The sequence below is a fragment of the Serinus canaria genome, chromosome Z (genome assembly GCF_022539315.1).
Source record: "Serinus canaria isolate serCan28SL12 chromosome Z, serCan2020, whole genome shotgun sequence".
In the NCBI taxonomy this organism is placed as follows: domain Eukaryota; kingdom Metazoa; phylum Chordata; class Aves; order Passeriformes; family Fringillidae; genus Serinus; species Serinus canaria.
In genome coordinates this window covers 59409517-59425584 of record NC_066343.1, presented here as the reverse complement: position 1 = coordinate 59425584, position 16068 = coordinate 59409517, and the positions used below count along the sequence as shown (strand labels likewise).

Sequence of the window (16068 nt, the reverse complement as noted above, 5' to 3'; positions counted from 1 at the left end):
GTGTAAAAGGTAATGTTGTACAAGTGCAGTGAATACTGACATCAGAAAGTCAATATTCCATGTACCTGTGTGTATGTATGTGTGTGTCTATATCTGTGTGTGTGTTAATGGCACATGTTGACAAGGTAACTTACTGATTATTTTTCCTCCTTCTCCGTATTTTGCTACTATTTTATTCAGAGGCCAGTCACTTAATATTTTGTATTATGGAGTTTGCTGTAGCTGTAACTGTGGCCATAGCTATATTAGAAGTAGAACACAGAAATATGTAAATTGAGAGCCAAATCTGAACTTTCTGAAAGTCTGAGATGTAAGTATATAAGGGTTTTTTTTAAAGGCTCTATTATTCCAAGATCAGGGCCAGCTGCAAAGATTGGATTCACATCCAAAAGCCTATATTAAAATGCATACATTTCTGGGTAGAAAGAAGTTGTGAAACCTGTCAGACTGAAAACAACACTCTTTTCTTGTGCTGCCTGACAGTTCAGTTACAGATCGACACTATTGTTTTTTTGGTAATTTAAATATGATTGTTGGCAAAGCAGAAAGGGGTGGGGGAGTCATAAAGAGTGGCACATACAGTGAGAAAGAAGAAAGCATTTCTGATTACATAATATACCCCTGACAGGTTCTTACTCACAAACCCAGTATCTAGCATTTAAAAAAAGAAAATTTAAAAAAAAAAAAAAAAAAAGAGAAAACAATGAAAGAAACAGCAGCTGTTTCTAAGTGATGTCAGAGAACAGGTGTGATACAAATCTCCATACCAGCGCAATCATATTGATCTCCCGATGATGCACGCATGAAGCACGTGTAAACCTTATCGACCCATTTGTGTTTCATTTCCAGGAACACGGCCTGAAAACGCCCCTCTATAACTGAAAATATTTTCAGGATAAACACCGTATTGGCCAATTACTAAAAAACATACACAAACGGAACACGGGAAGGTGAGCCTGACCCCGCAGCCCTCCAGGCAGCCGGGCAGTGCCGTGCCGCGCCGAGCCAGGCTGTGCAGTGCCGGACCGCGCTGGACCGTGCTGGGCCTGGCCGAGCCCGACCGAGCCGAGCCCGGCCGAGCCCAACCGAGCCAAGCCGAGCCGAGCCCGGCCGCTGAGCTCGGGAGCAGCCGCCTGCGGTCCCCTGGCTGCCGCCGGGATCCCCCCGAGCCTCCCCCGGGACTCCTCCCGGACCAGCCCCGGCACAGATGCTGCCCCGGCGGGGGCCGTGCTGCCTCCCGACCTGTGCAGCGGATGTGTCCGGAGCCCCGCGGGGACAGCGGCCCCCGGAGCACCTTGCGGCCGAGCTCCAGAGCTGCCCGAGACCGTCCCCGGCGCGGGCAGGGCCGGCTCGGGGGCCCGGGGCGCTCGGGCGCTGCCGCTGCGCGGCGCCGCCGGTAGAGGGCAGTACGCAACCCCGCATGAGCGCGGCTCCGGCAGCCGGCAGCAGGGGCGGGGGGCAGGGGGAGAGTGGCACCAATCTGGGAAAAGATTAAAAAGGATGTGGAGTCCCGGAGCTTCTGAAGTGCTCAAAACGCCCGGGCGATGCTCAGGACGAGGATCATCATCATAATAACCAAAAAAAAAAAAAAAAAAAAAAAAAAAAATCCCCAACAACAACAACAAAAATGCAGCGAGGTCAATCATTTACCAGTCTGCTCCTTAATGCGTGTGACCGCAGGTGGTACCGAGGGACATTGTGATTCATGCCCACTTTCAAAGCGGGACCAGGGCCCGGCCTGAGGCACCCAAACAACTGTCTTCTAATATTAGCACGGCTGTATTTCTGGATCTATTATAGTCTGTCCAGACAGATCCCATTGTAATGGGATCTTTTATTAAAAGATTAGCACTATCTCCTGCAGTTGGTGGAAAAAAATCTGTTATCACTGAGTTATTTGCAGTTGTGGGGAGGGGGCAGTCGGGAGGGGGTGGCGGGGGGCGGGAGCGGGGAGGAGGGGTGTGGGGAGGGCCGGGCGGAGGGCGCGGGCGGCCGCGGCGCACCGGCCCCTGACCCGGCACTGTCCGGGCATTCCTGTCTGCATACTTCGCAGTCTGTTGTGCTTTGGTGGCTCAGAAAAGCGAAAGAATCGAAATTTAAAAGGCAGCTTTTGAATAAACAATACCATTTTCCGTTAAGTAATCGTTTCGTATAAAAGGAAATATCGCCTACTCAGTTTCATTCAGCGGTGCCAAAAAATGTTATAAATGAGAGACCGCCAACTTTTCTAAGGGGAGAATAATGCCAGACTGTGCTTAATAAACTAGTGCCCTAGAAGTTCATTATCGATGTTGCAATCTTTCTGTTTCTGAAAGGAGACCGCCTACGTCGCCCCCGTTCCCGTCTCGTCCTCCCGGGCTCTCCCAGTGAAAAGCCTATCACCCGGGAACGGCCCTAGGTATTAAACTTTTAGCCGTTTCTCTCTTTTGGGGTTTTCCAGGTTTGGGGCTGGTCGATCGGGGTTTGGGGTTTCTTTGGGCCGAGCGATGTGTCCGCCCGCCCGGCGGAGGTGCGGGGAGCGGGATGTATCCTCCGCAGACACCTCGCGCAGGGACCGCGCCCGCGGAGCCGACTCCGGGCGGGCGGGCTCCGTTCCGCTCCGCGCCCCGGCAGCACCCCCAGCCCGCCCGCCGGAGGGGCAGGGGCGCCCCTGGGGCGGCCGCGACCCCCCGCGGGTCTCCAGCCCCCCCCGTGGCGCTTGCGCGGCCGCGGCGGCTCCGCGGCGGGGCCGGGGCCGGGGCCGGGGCCGGGGCTGGGGCTGCTCCCGCCGCTGCCCCCGCCGGCGGCTCCGCCGTTCAGGGCTGCGCGGGTGCGCGCCTGTGTGTGCGTGCACCTAGAGCGGATAATTGGAGAGGGTTTCCAGAAGGTGGAAAATGTCACCTGATTCACACTGAACTTTTTAAATCTCCCCACCCCCGAGCAGACACACACACACATTAGGAGACCGCCCACCGCAGACAGCTAGGACCCCCGTATAGATTTAAAGAGAGACTGCATTCAGAGCCTGACGTTCATTCAATAGAGCGATCATAAGCAGGCTGGCTAGTGCTCGCTCCCTCTCCCTACTCCCCCTCACGCTGTCTCTGCGTCTCTCTCACTCCCTGCTATACTGAGGATGTTAAATCAGAGAATCCACCCGGGCATGCTCTTAATCCTGATGTTTCTGTGCCACTTCATGGAAGATCACACAGTGCAGGGTAAGACCAGACTATTTATTCGCAGATATGTTTCTTTATTATTACTAATGTTTTCTGTCTTTCGGGCACGGTTTAGTTTGCTTGCGCTGTTAAACGCCTCTCTCCAAGGTCCAACAGAAGAGAAGTTAACTGTGCGCTTTGTAGCGAGGTGCAGAGGTGTCACTTAGATCCCTTTTTGATCGGATCTTCGCACTGCTCTGCAAAGGCATAGAGGACAGATAGGATGTTTCTTGTTTTTTGTTGTTATTATGCAGCATGAATGAAGAGCAGCATCGTGAGGGAAATTTCCCAGTCTCGGCTGCCGAAAGAATGCACAAAGTTTGTTGGTAATTTAGTTCAGATTTTTATATGTTCTGACTGACTGAAGGAGAGGTGGTGATGGAGAACCCCACGATTACAGCTGACATTTTTAGAAACCAATAAGTGGTCATTTTACTGACTTTAATATTGGGATTTCCTCCTCCTCCCTACTTTTTTTTTTTTTTTTTTTTTTTTTTTTTTTTTTTTTGAGTGTGTGTCTGAGTAAATATTAGCGTTGTAAATTCTCTTGCACTGAAGAGTATGCTTAAATAAGTTGGTGGTTGGATTTTTTTCTTTCTCGTGCGAACAAAACAAACCCGAACCTGATACTGATAACTCTTAAGAGCCCTCTTTCAACACAAGGGAATATTGATCTTTAATTTGGGGGCTTTCCCCCTTTTCAAGACCATGTTCCAGCCACAATCTGGACGTCTTGCCATTGCTTCTTTTATAATTCTTTCTTTTCTTTTTCCCTTCCCCAGATAGAAGATATAAGTTAATCTTACGTTGGCAATTGTAAGACACAAAACTTTTTTTTTTTAAATAAGAGAATTGTTTGTTCAATGATTTTCAGAGGGGGGGGGGGTCTTCCCCCGCACCCAGCAAAATCTCCTCTGGCCGATCCTGACCCCTCGCTGCGGTATATTCCCATCGGAGTAAGGAGGCAGGATAGAGCCCTGGTTGGATTAGCAGCAGAATCAATTGGTATTGAGTTGCTGGAGAAGTCACATTGGTTATTCAGGAGAGACTCATCTCAACTAAAATGCTTCAGCTAAAAAAGGGGGAGTTGCTTGGACTAATGTTCTTGGCTTGACTCCATAAATAACAGGGATACTAATGGGGAAAAAAAAAGGCAAAAAATAACTCCAAGAAAACCCACTCTATCCGGTGTAAGGACAGTGTACTTTCCTCTGAAATGTTTGCAGGAGGGATGGCACCTATAACTTTTCCAGCTTGATCGGTTTTTCAAACTCTTCAGGGACCTCCTACTATAAGTGTCCTTCTATTTTATGTACTTTGCTTACTTTTTTTTGGAACTCTGCTGAATTATTTTAGTGAAGGAGACATTTGCTAATAGAAACAGCAAAATGTGGCGATTTCGAAAGACTTCGCTAACAGCAAATGTTCCCAATTCGTGCAGATTGCAAAATGGGCTGGGAGTGAAACTGTGCGGCACTAAAACAATGCTGCTGTGCAGCCGCGGTGAGGAGGAGAGGGCAGGGGGAGGAGGAAGGAATTTGCAAGCGCGATTTTCTTTTTATTCCCTTTTAAATGCACATCCTTTTCAAGCCTCTGTCACGTGTCGGCAGTGCTCCTTCTGCTCTACATATGCAATAAATACCTCCAAAAACTCTCGCTCTGTTTTGGTCGGGTCTTCTCTTTCTTTCATTTTGTTTTGTTTTGTTTTGTTTTGGATTTTGTTTTGTTTTCTTGATTTGGGTTTTTTAGTTCGTTTGTGGTTTTGGGGAGGATTTTTTTGTTTGGTTGGGTTTTGGTGGGGGGGAGGGTTTGTTTGTTTTTTAAACTGCGCTTCCAAATGGGCCGTAGTAGCTGCGGGTTATGAAACGGGACAAATAAAAGGAAACAGTCTAGTAAAAGTCACGGCAAGGCGCACGTGCTGTGTCTGGGTCACTGGTGGCCGCCACTGATCCGTCTGGGTGTCCCCCCCGCCCCCCGCCCCACAGCTGGGAACTGCTGGCTCCGGCAGGCGCGGAACGGGCGCTGCCAGGTCCTCTACAAAACCGACCTCAGCAAGGAGGAGTGCTGCAAGAGTGGCCGCCTGACCACGTCGTGGACGGCGGAGGACGTCAACGACAACACGCTTTTTAAGTGGATGATTTTTAATGGGGGAGCCCCAAACTGCATCCCGTGCAAAGGTGAGGGGGTGCTGGCGAGCTGCTCCCTGCTGAGGAGCGGCTCCGGCAGGGGCTGGTCTGGGGGAGGAGGAGTGGGGAGGGAGTTGGAGGGGTCTGCGCTGTCCTCTCCCCTCCTTCCTCGTCGGGGTTTTGAGGGACGTCTCGTACCAGCCCCGGGATCGCGGGGGGGACCCCCATTTCTGCCCGCCGCCTTGCACATCGCGAGGAGGAGGGGAGACACCCTCTCTCCCTCACTGGCGGATGGAATTTACCTCGAACGGCGTGTTCTGGAAAGGGAGGGAGAACAGTGTTTTTTGCTCTGTGCTCTGGGTTCATGGTATCTTTTTTTCTTTAAGCAGTTTTGACACCAGGTCTCTTCTGCACGCTTGGTACTAAAGTGGTGCCTCTTTCCTTCCATCAGAAACATGCGAGAATGTGGACTGTGGACCTGGGAAGAAATGTAAAATGAACAAGAAGAACAAACCTCGGTGTGTTTGTGCTCCGGATTGCTCTAATATCACTTGGAAGGGCCCCGTGTGTGGATTAGATGGGAAAACCTACAGGAACGAGTGCGCCCTTCTCAAAGCCAGATGTAAAGAACAGCCTGAACTTGAAGTCCAGTATCAGGGCAAATGCAAAAGTAGGTTTGCAAATCTAATCCAATCTCCCTCAAATGCCAAAGGGTGTCTGTCTGAGAGTAGGGAGGAGATGTTGGATGTACTTCCTCACAGGAACCAGGTTGGGAGAGAGTAACTAGACCATGCTCAGCAGACAAGGATGTAGCTGAACTGAGAGCGCCCCATAGTCTGGCAGCACTTCTGTTCACACAGCTACCCTGAGATATGAAGGCATCCTCCAGCAGCCCTTAAATGAGGAGAGGTGCTAAAGGCTTCTATGTGGTCATTTGTTCTTGTTGTCACCTATACACTCCTCACTGGGATCCTGGTATCTTCTACTAATCACTGTGTTTCTGTCTTTATTTCAGAGACCTGCAGGGATGTCTTATGCCCAGGCAGCTCCACGTGTGTGGTTGACCAAACCAACAATGCCTACTGCGTGACATGTAACAGAATTTGTCCAGAGCCTACCTCCCCTGAACAGTATCTCTGCGGGAATGACGGCATAACTTACGCCAGCGCCTGCCACCTGAGGAAAGCAACCTGCCTCCTGGGAAGATCCATTGGATTAGCCTATGAAGGAAAATGCGTCAGTAAGTATCTTTGGAGGAGACTAAGTGTGGGGGCCTTCCTCAATCACCTGTTTCAGAGTGTCCCGTGTATGTAACTGGACAGAGGTAGTTAGTGCTGGGGAAGAAGAGAGACTTCAGCAGCTTGGGTTAGTGCTCCCCTCCCAGAAGAGGAGAGCCTGGGGTGAACTTAGTCCTGGAAATGATTGCAGTAGGCATGAGGGAGAAGACGGCCTGATCCTGCTATGGCTGTGAGTGCTGACATTAGTATCCAATGGAGAAATAGCCTCCCTGAAATAGATGATGAGATGGTTACGATGTAATAAGGTCACCATATTCAATAGGTCTGTATTCCTGGAAACAATTGTCTTCAAGTGGTCTTGGCAAAGACTACGTTAACTTAATTGAAAACATCTGATCACTTTTTCCTCTTTAGAAATGATTGTGGGCTTTAGAGACAGTGGGTGGGTGAAGATAGGCAAATAATTTCTGTGCAACCTGACATTCTGTCTTGGAAGTGATTCCAGAAAGGATTGATTGCGCAGTGTCTTATGAAGAAGCACCTGCAGGGCCGCCTCTGCTCCCCAAAATTGCTGGGGGAATTTGGGGGAGTCTCAGGTTGCTTTAAGTTTGCATGGGTTGAGGTGAATTTCCTTTCAAATCTTGCAGACAACTGTTGTCTGTAGGTTAGCTTAAAAATAATAGATTTAGAAATGCTGGACCTGTTGACAAATCCTGCGTTTACTGCTAATTTGGGGAGCCAAATTTCCACTGACATGAAATGGAGCAGGAAAGTCATGTACAATAGGCAAATGTAATTCTGTATTCCCAGGGCCAAGCTTTGCTGGCACAGCTGTCTTTCCTCCCCCACACATAGACAGGCACTGTTGTCCAAGGGAATACTTGCTTGAGCAAAATCAGCAAGTATCATCACATCTACTATATCTGAGCTTTCTTTCTTCACAGTTCACAGGGGAAAGGGAGGTTTTGGGGGTTGCTTATCTTTGCTTTGCTTTTTCCTTTGTCTTTTCACTTACATCTCGTATTCTGTGTGTATTTTTAGAAGCCAAATCCTGTGAAGACATTCAATGCAGTGCTGGGAAGAAATGCTTGTGGGATTTTAAGGTTGGCAGAGGTCGGTGTGCCCTCTGTGATGAGCTGTGCCCTGAAAGCAAGTCAGAAGAAGCAGTGTGTGCCAGCGATAATACAACTTACCCAAGCGAGTGTGCCATGAAAGAGGCAGCTTGCTCCATGGGTGTGCTTCTAGAAGTTAAGCACTCTGGATCTTGCAATTGTAAGTGAGATTTTTAACTCTGCAGACACTTAAGGCTTCTGAAGGCGATACCTAGGTAATGAAGACTTACACCGTTAAACATAAGAAAGATTGATTTATTGATTCAAGGTACAGTAGAATATAAGTATCTATCTTTCACGCACACACTTTGGTTGCTGATAAAATGCAATAGATCTCCAACAACGAGCTGGCCTTCAAGTTGGAGTTTTTGGGGATGTTCCAAGGACAAGCCATTCTATCAGAAAGGGGTTGCCCGAGGAGTGTAATTCTAGTGACTTTTTTTGTACTTTGTCTGCTCTCGTGTGCTTTGCTGATTGCTTTATTAACACCTGGATAAACTCTTAACTCGGTCCAAAAGAACAAGCCTAAAGGTAGTACGTGGCACCTGGTTTAGCACAGTTGCCTCTACTAACTCTGAATGAAGGACACAAAGCAATTAAACTAAAACACCAGAGCGCTTTTTATTTGATTTCAGGAATCTGCCAATAAAACCTGAGCCATTGATTCTTCAGAACTTTCTGCAGTTATGACTTCATAGATTATGTGTAAAAAAACCTTATTGCATAACAGCAGATGCCAAAGAGCATCTCACTACAAGTCGCATAAAATGCAACGCTGTATTATGGCTGTTCAGAGGGCTTTCAAAACATGCACTGAGCTGCTTCTGCGCTGTTGTTGTCCTTATTTAAACAACAGCTCCCCTGTATTCCCCCATCTAGCAATTAATGAAGACCCAGAAGATGAAGAGGAAGATGAAGACCAGGACTACAGCTTTCCTATATCTTCCATTCTAGAGTGGTAAAACCTCCATCACTATTGAAACAGCCACTGGGCACAAAATCAATGTCCGTACTGTAAATAAGTGTATGCTTATTTATTTTGGGGAGAAAAAAAAAAAGTATACATATAGTTGAGTCTCGTAGACATTTATTTATACTGTGTCATGTTTTATAATTTATACATAAAATGTCTGGTTGACCGTACACCTTGTTTTTTGAAGAAATTTATTCGTTACGGGAAGAGCAGTGTTATTTATTGTGAGGTCTCTTGCTTGTAAAGTAAAGCTTTTCTTTTTTCTTGTAAACTATGAAAGTCCATTCCTTAGAGCCTACCCACATGATCTCATCTCTTCGTTTCATGGAGGTTAACTTTTTTCCACTTTAACAAACTTGCATGTCAGTTTCTGTTACATTTATTTATTGGATTTTCTTTTTGCCGGTTTTGTACGTAAAAGATCCCTGTGTTTTTGTTTACAAGGAATCTTGACTGACCAAAAGGCATTGTAACTGACTAAAGTATACTGTCAAGGTGCAGTGAGGCAATCTTTAAGGAAACTTCTTACACTTAATTTTCTCTACTTCTCATCACATTGTGTACTGAAATGATCTCAGTGTATTGAGAGTTTATACTGTACTATACAAATTTTGAACCCAAAGAAATTGGATTGTGAAGTTTGATAACATCTACAGGCCTAACTGTAATAAGAATAAAGGTTTTATTTTATTTCTATTGTTTCAATTTTTTGTCACATGCATAAGTGTTTTATCAGGGGTTTCCTTTAAGATGGTCTTGCAGTACCGCTTTCAAAATTTTCTTTCCCAATCAGTGTGTTGCTAAAAGTTATATCAAAGCTTTATCAGTTCAAGTTTCTTGCTTTTCATAATACTTTTTTTCTGATGCAATTTTATATTTTCAAACATGGCGAGTTAAATATAAATTCATTTAAATATATAGTTTTGTACTTTTCTACCATGTAAATGTGCAATGTATATAAAAGTTATAATGTGTATTTGTAAATAAATGATGAGTGAAAAAAAAAATAAAAAGTGGAATTTTCCCTAGAGGCAGTCCTCAGTCTTTCGTTCTGAATGGTTTTGGTCCTCTGGATTCTTTGCACCATGTGGCACTACTTGAGGCCAAAGTTCTCAGCTCACATGGGTATAAGAAACCCTCTTTTAAAATGTGAACAATGTCTCTAGTTCATTACTGTTTAATTACAGTGATAGAGGAGAAGAGATAGGTCTTTTTTTTCCACTCTCAATCCTCTCAACAGGAAGTCTGTAATTTCACAGAATCACAAAATGTTTTGGGTTAGAACAGACCTTAAGACTGTCTGGTTTCAACTCCCCTACCATGGGCAGGGACATCTTTCACAGATTCCCTGTAGGCCCCCTCAGATACTGGAAGGTGTCTGTGAGGTCCCACACAACCCTCTCTTCTCCAGGCTGAGAAATCCCCACTTTTTCAGCCTGTTTTCACAGGAGACATGCTCCAGTCATCTTACAAACCTCATGACCCTCCACTGGACTTGCTCTAGCAGTTCCATGTCCCTCTTATACTGACGACCCCAGAGCTGGATGCAGTGCTCCAGGTGGGGTCTCAGCAGAGCAGGGCAGAGGGGTAGAACCCCTCTCTCATTCTGCTGGCCAGTGCTGCTTTGGATGAAGCCCAGGATTCCCTTGGCTTCCTGGGCTAGGAGCACTCACTGCTGGCTCATGGTGAGTTTTTCATCAGCCACCACCCCCAAGTCCTTCCCCACAGGGCTGCTCCCAATCACTTCTCTGCCCAGCCTGTGGGTGTGCACCCCAAGGCAGGTGCAGGACCTTGCACTTGGCCTGGCTGAGCTTCCCTGAGGTTTGCAAGGTCCCACCTCTCAAGCCTGTCCAGATCCCTGTGGATGGCATCCCTTCTCTTTGTTGCCCCACACTTTTTTAGACATCTTTTATTTTCATATTTCTAGGAGAATTCAAATAGGCATTTGGATTTTTATCCATTGGTCATCTATCATTTTTATCTATTGATCATCTATCCATTTAGATGACCAATAGAAAAAAGCAAAGCAGGATCTACTTGCTCAAATTCAAGATGTGTAATAAATAGCAAAGAAGAAAAAAAGAAATTTATCAAACAATCTGAGGACACACTATCACTAAGAAATTATTTTTCTCCTAAGAGGAAGTTTAATTCAGAAATTCTTTTTGGTCAACCTATATTAAGACTGGACACTGTTTGAGATTGGCTACTACTGCAATGAATTGAGGAAAGGTAACCTGCATAAGCACAGCACGAACCAAAATGCTGTTCAGCGCTACCTGGTCATGTTGTTATCACATGTAAGGCCCTACTTACAAAAATTTCTCTATCATATTACATAAAACATAAAAATTTATTTCTGCAAGTTATTAAATGGCATTTTAAGTACTTTTCCGAACTGAGGTCTGAGTGTAGTTATTTACCCTTTTAGTTTAAATACAAGTATTTGAAGAATTTCCTGCTATAGTCTTCTGTATAAAGATTCTAGTTTGTAATTGATTGTTTAGCATTACCCAAAGCAACCATAATTTATTCATCTCTGAATATATAAAAATTACAAGCATGAATTTATAATATTGTATTCACAGTAATAGCAAAAATATTTTCCCTCCTGTTACCTCATGTTACCTCCTATTACCTCATTTAGATAACTAGTCTCTTTGGAAGGAAGTACATGGTGAATAGAGTAAAGGGAGCAGGATTTTGGTCTCCTGAAGGAATAGAACTCAAAATAAAAGAGAACAGGGGCCAGGAGAACAAAGATATGGAAAAAGAATCTATTGGAAAGCCACTCAAGGAACTAATACATACATGTCAATAACAGAGAAACAACCTGTTTAATAGACAGAGTGACTATGAGAGAAGATTTTTCCTATATTCAGTTAGATGCCAGCTACTTCATTTCCAACAAAACAACAACATTAAAATACTGGTTTTAATTGTAAATATATTTACATGTCTTATAGAGAGACTGTAGCAGAGCAGGATTTCTGGGTTCTTGTTTTATGTCCTGCTGCTGATTCACAAAATAACTTGGAGAACACCACCAATGGACAAATTAAAAAAAGAAACAAAAATTCCAAGATATATTTACACAAGAACATATATGCTAAATGGCCACAAAAAACTACCTCAGGTTTTTGCTAATCAAATTATTTAAAAGTTCTGAAACTGCATCTCTCATTGGTACTGCTATTTCTATACAGCTGAAAATCTTGAAACCTACCTTGCACCAAAGCCTGATTGTGATGCACAGGTGTGGCATATCCTGAGAGGCTTGTAAAGTAAGCATCTTCTGAGGATGCCTACCATAGACCAGTCATGAATCACAACAGCCCCAGAGACTTTCTCCCAGAAACACATCCAGAGGTTGTGGAATCACAATAGCCAACATTTTACATAATATCATACTTGTAGATAAGGCACTTGTTCTTGAATTGTGAGATGCAGGTTCACTGCTAGCCACTTTCTGAGACCTTTCCTTTTCTTTAGTGTATCCAGCACTAACTCAAGGTGAAGCTCAGGCTGGAGAACTGTCTGTCATGCCTGCTCAAGCCATACTTCTGTATTGGACAGGAAGCAAAATTCATCGAGAGAGGATAATTTGCAACCCTAATAGTGCTCCTTTTGAAGAGGAAGTCCTGGGTTATTGCCCCAGGGACTGCCTACACATTTTGCATTTGTAATTGAGTAACATGCATAAATAGTGCTTGAAGCAGGAGCAAGAATCCAGGTTGCTTCCCTTCCGCCTTCCCCCAGCAGGTAAGTGTCTCCATCCTTGAGCTATGAAATCATGTTTAACTCTCTGCTTAAAGATTACAAATCTCAAATCAAGATTACAAATCTCAAATCTTTTTCAACATTGAGTCATAGTTACAATAGGAGTGAGAGGCTTTACTTTTTTCTTCCTTTCTTCAAGGCTTGTACATGGGGAAGTTTTTGGGAAATGGAAATATAATTTTTATTTCCTCAGCATAAAGAAGGGGGGGGTTGTGTGTGCGCATGCATGCGTGTGTATTTGTCTTGTTATGTTTTGTTTTGCTTCTTCTCTTAACGCACAGGCTACCATGGTCGTTGTTTAAATTAATAAAAAAGATGTCTGGATATTTGAGTACAGAAAGGTATAAGAAGTTCTGAAGCCATGAGGACAAACTCTTAAAACCAGAAGAGAATTAAATTTTCAGAAACATCTTTCACTTCAGTGTTTTATATTGTCTGGCATACATATTCCCCTTGCTGTAAATCACATTTCTGCAACTCCTGGATCACCATGGAGTATACTTTTGTACTGAATCCCAGGTCTGTGAACTCCATTCACAAATGCAAGAAAGTAACTTGGAGCAGAGTGCCTGTGTTTGAAAACAGAACCCCACATTCTGGCACTAAAGTAAAATCACCTTAATTGTAAGAGACTCAGCTTGAGGCATTTCAACAATACGAATATTGCCTCTAAAGCCCTGGATCCCAAATGTATTTGTCTGTGCAACACAGGCAAAAGGGTATACTCAATTTTGGTCATACTCAAATGCATTTCTGATAGCTGCATTCTTCTGACACACTTAAGAACAGTATTATAGACCTCTTTTGCACCTTTACCTCTTTGCTTCCTTCTCCCTGCAATACACATCAACTAAGGCTACATTCCAAGCCTCCCTACAAATTTTAAACAGCTGCTATTTCTTTCATTTTCTTTTTCCTTTCTTTTTTTTTTTTTTTTTTTTACTTTAATGGAAATGTTTCCTTCTTTCCCTCCAAATGTGAATCAGGTGAAATTAAATTTCAGTATGCCATGCTCTTCTCTAGGCAGTGACATTTTACTACACGATGAATCACCAGCACAGAAACATCTGTATCTTATCCCTTTGAAGAAAGAGGATTCCATGCTTTCTGGTGAAAGCATGTAATAGCATTTGTATATAGACCAAGCCATTCACAAGGTATCAGATGTGAAATTCATAACTCCCTGAAGATAAAACATTTTTTGTTTGATGTTCCTGTAATTCCAACGCCTATTGGACCCTCTATGGCAGCATGAGTTTTGCAGGTAGTTTATGGAAAATAATTTGCACAAGTTAACTCTTTAATGTTTTTTTACTTTTTCTTTGTCCTGATGGACATAAATACATGATAGAAACTACCGGCTGGATTTTGGTCATAATCATTTGGGATCACCTATATAATTCACACTCATTTGTTACTTCTAAACAGTCTGGCTAATGAAATTATCACACTGTGGAGAAAAACAAGAAGTGCAAGCCAAAGTGTTTGGCTCAGAGACTGATTTGGTGTTAAACCCACAGGTTTGGTTCATTTTCTGTCATTTACAACTACATCCTTTTAATCTCATAATCTTTAAATGGACTTGGTCAACTTCACCATGGGATTGAACATTGCTAATACATCAGAAAACTGAGAAGGAAATATGGACTTTGATAACATCTAATCAGATGTCCTAGATGCTACAGAATAAAGAGTCTCCCAAGGTGCTGAAGTACAGATTTGAGTGCATAAATCCTGCTGAATTTCCTTCAGTGCCACTCAGTTATAGCATATGAACCTCCCACTGTATAAGTGAATTCTACAGATACTAAGGACTTCTCAAAATGAAACCACAGCATGCATATTCCAGACCCAAATTTTAGCCATCAGTTTTAAAAGATTTTTGAACTATTAAATATAGAAAATTGAATATTTCAAAATGTTGAAGTATTTAAAAATGAATTCACTATTAATTGGTATATTTAGTAGCATTTTAGAGATCCATAGCGAAAGCAGTATTTTTTAAAAAAATCATTATTACCCAGGGTGTCATGGCTGTATGCAAAATGTTTTACATAAGAACAACAGTTTTAATAAATTTTCCAAGATCCTTTAGCAATTTGAAGTATTCTCACTCAATAACAGTGTTTCTATAATCTTCTGCTGTGCTTCCTGCAATGTACTTACTTTAATTTCAAGAAGCACCTGGAACTATGAGGCTGATGGGAGGCTGATGGGTGGCCAAAGGTACCAAAATGTGCTTCCATCTTATTTATGAGTTAGAAAATTTTTATTGCTAAAAAAGGTCACAGAGGAAACTACATAGATAAGAGAGATAGGTTATTATGCAACTCATTGGATAATGGAGACAGGTTGAGCTGATGGGAAGTGAGCTCTGCAGTGTCCCAAGGGTTAGGACACTGGCCCTGCTGGGGGAGTCTGAGCAATGGAGCTGCTTCTGCCTGCAGAAAGGAAGCACATCACATCAGCCTTTTCTACCTACAGTCAGGTCATGGTGTGGACAGAACCAGGCTTTCTGTACCAGCACATGTAGCAGGACAAGGTGTGCTTAACCTTGAACAGGAGAAGTTCATGTAGGGCTAACATTTTTCCACATTAGTACAATCCAGCAGATAATCTCCTGACAATCCTTCCAAGTTGAATTATCCTACGATACTATGAAAGGGCATGCCTACTTGCTTCCAAGTCATGCAGACTCCAAAATCAGAAAGGAATATCTAGTTGAAAAGAAATAATTCCCTTAAGAAACCTTGAAGGAGCAACCATTTATCATCACATATCTAGGATGCAGTTGTCAGTAGGAATACAGAATGTTCCTCCTCTAATACATCTTTCCATTATACGATCTTTAAGTGATACTAAAATTTCCCATAAATGCTATTTTCCCACCAAGTTTAGTGAGTTCAAAGAAAGTGGCACCCACCCCTAGAATATTTACTCTGTGCTGCATATGTGTAGTAGAGAAAAATGCAAGAAAATGCATAAAATATCTATATTTTTAAGTGAAACCAAGTCAATAAAATGAGAGAAACAGTTAAAATGCAGTTTAAAATGATGCTATTGTTTGGATTTACAATTTTTTTTTTTTTTTACTAGTGACAATAATTCTCAAAGAGACAATAACTAGTACCAGCTAGATTGGTCAAGACAGTAAGGAAAGCCAAAGAAAAAACAAGCCCAAGACAAGACAGTTGGAAATATAATAGATAATACCAGCTGGATCAAGTAAATAAAGCTCTTCAGGGATGTTTTCCATAATCTTTTCCCACCTATGGTGGTTTAGTCAGATCAGTTCAAATCAGTGTTTCAAATGGTGACTCCACCCAAACTGCAAAAAGCCTAAAATGCATGACATTAAAGATATACAAATAATGAGTATTTCCACATGTGGACGTCAACCTAAAAGAAAATAATTTTCATTCTTTTTATGAGAAATAAAAAGGATTGAGCCTATCCCTATAAATATACAGGCCCAGAGCTCCAAATTTACACAGCGAACAAACTCTAAGAGTTTGTGTACTTCTCAACCCAGCATGCCTGGAAGCTGTGACAATTCATTTATTAATCTCCCCAGCATTCTCCACTTACAGGGTCTGATGGAACTTCAGCCTTAATTGAAAAGCACTCGCCACTGTCAGCAAC

At 43.3% G+C, this 16068-nt stretch overlaps 1 protein-coding gene across 1 annotated transcript; it reads left to right on the top strand.

Moving 5' to 3' along the window:
• Positions 1 to 2917: 2917 nt before the first annotated feature.
• Positions 2918 to 9676, top strand: FST (follistatin). Its single transcript, XM_030237546.2, has 6 exons — positions 2918 to 3197; positions 5183 to 5374; positions 5775 to 5993; positions 6339 to 6563; positions 7603 to 7833; positions 8553 to 9676. Exons 1-6 carry the CDS (start codon positions 3116 to 3118, stop codon positions 8633 to 8635), a joined length of 1032 nt encoding a protein of 343 aa, XP_030093406.2. The 5' UTR covers positions 2918 to 3115; the 3' UTR covers positions 8636 to 9676.
• Positions 9677 to 16068: the final 6392 nt, after the last annotated feature.

What these genes read in the sequence shown, in the direction of transcription:
- FST (XM_030237546.2), top strand. Translation starts at nt 3,116, where the DNA reads ATGTTAAATCAGAGAATCCACCCGGGCATGCTCTTAATCCTGATGTTT. An exon ending in AAACTGCATCCCGTGCAAAG is followed by an intron (nt 5,375 to 5,774) that starts GTGAGGGGGTGC and finishes TCCTTCCATCAG; the next exon opens with AAACATGCGAGAATGTGGAC. An exon ending in GTATCAGGGCAAATGCAAAA is followed by an intron (nt 5,994 to 6,338) that starts GTAGGTTTGCAA and finishes TCTTTATTTCAG; the next exon opens with AGACCTGCAGGGATGTCTTA.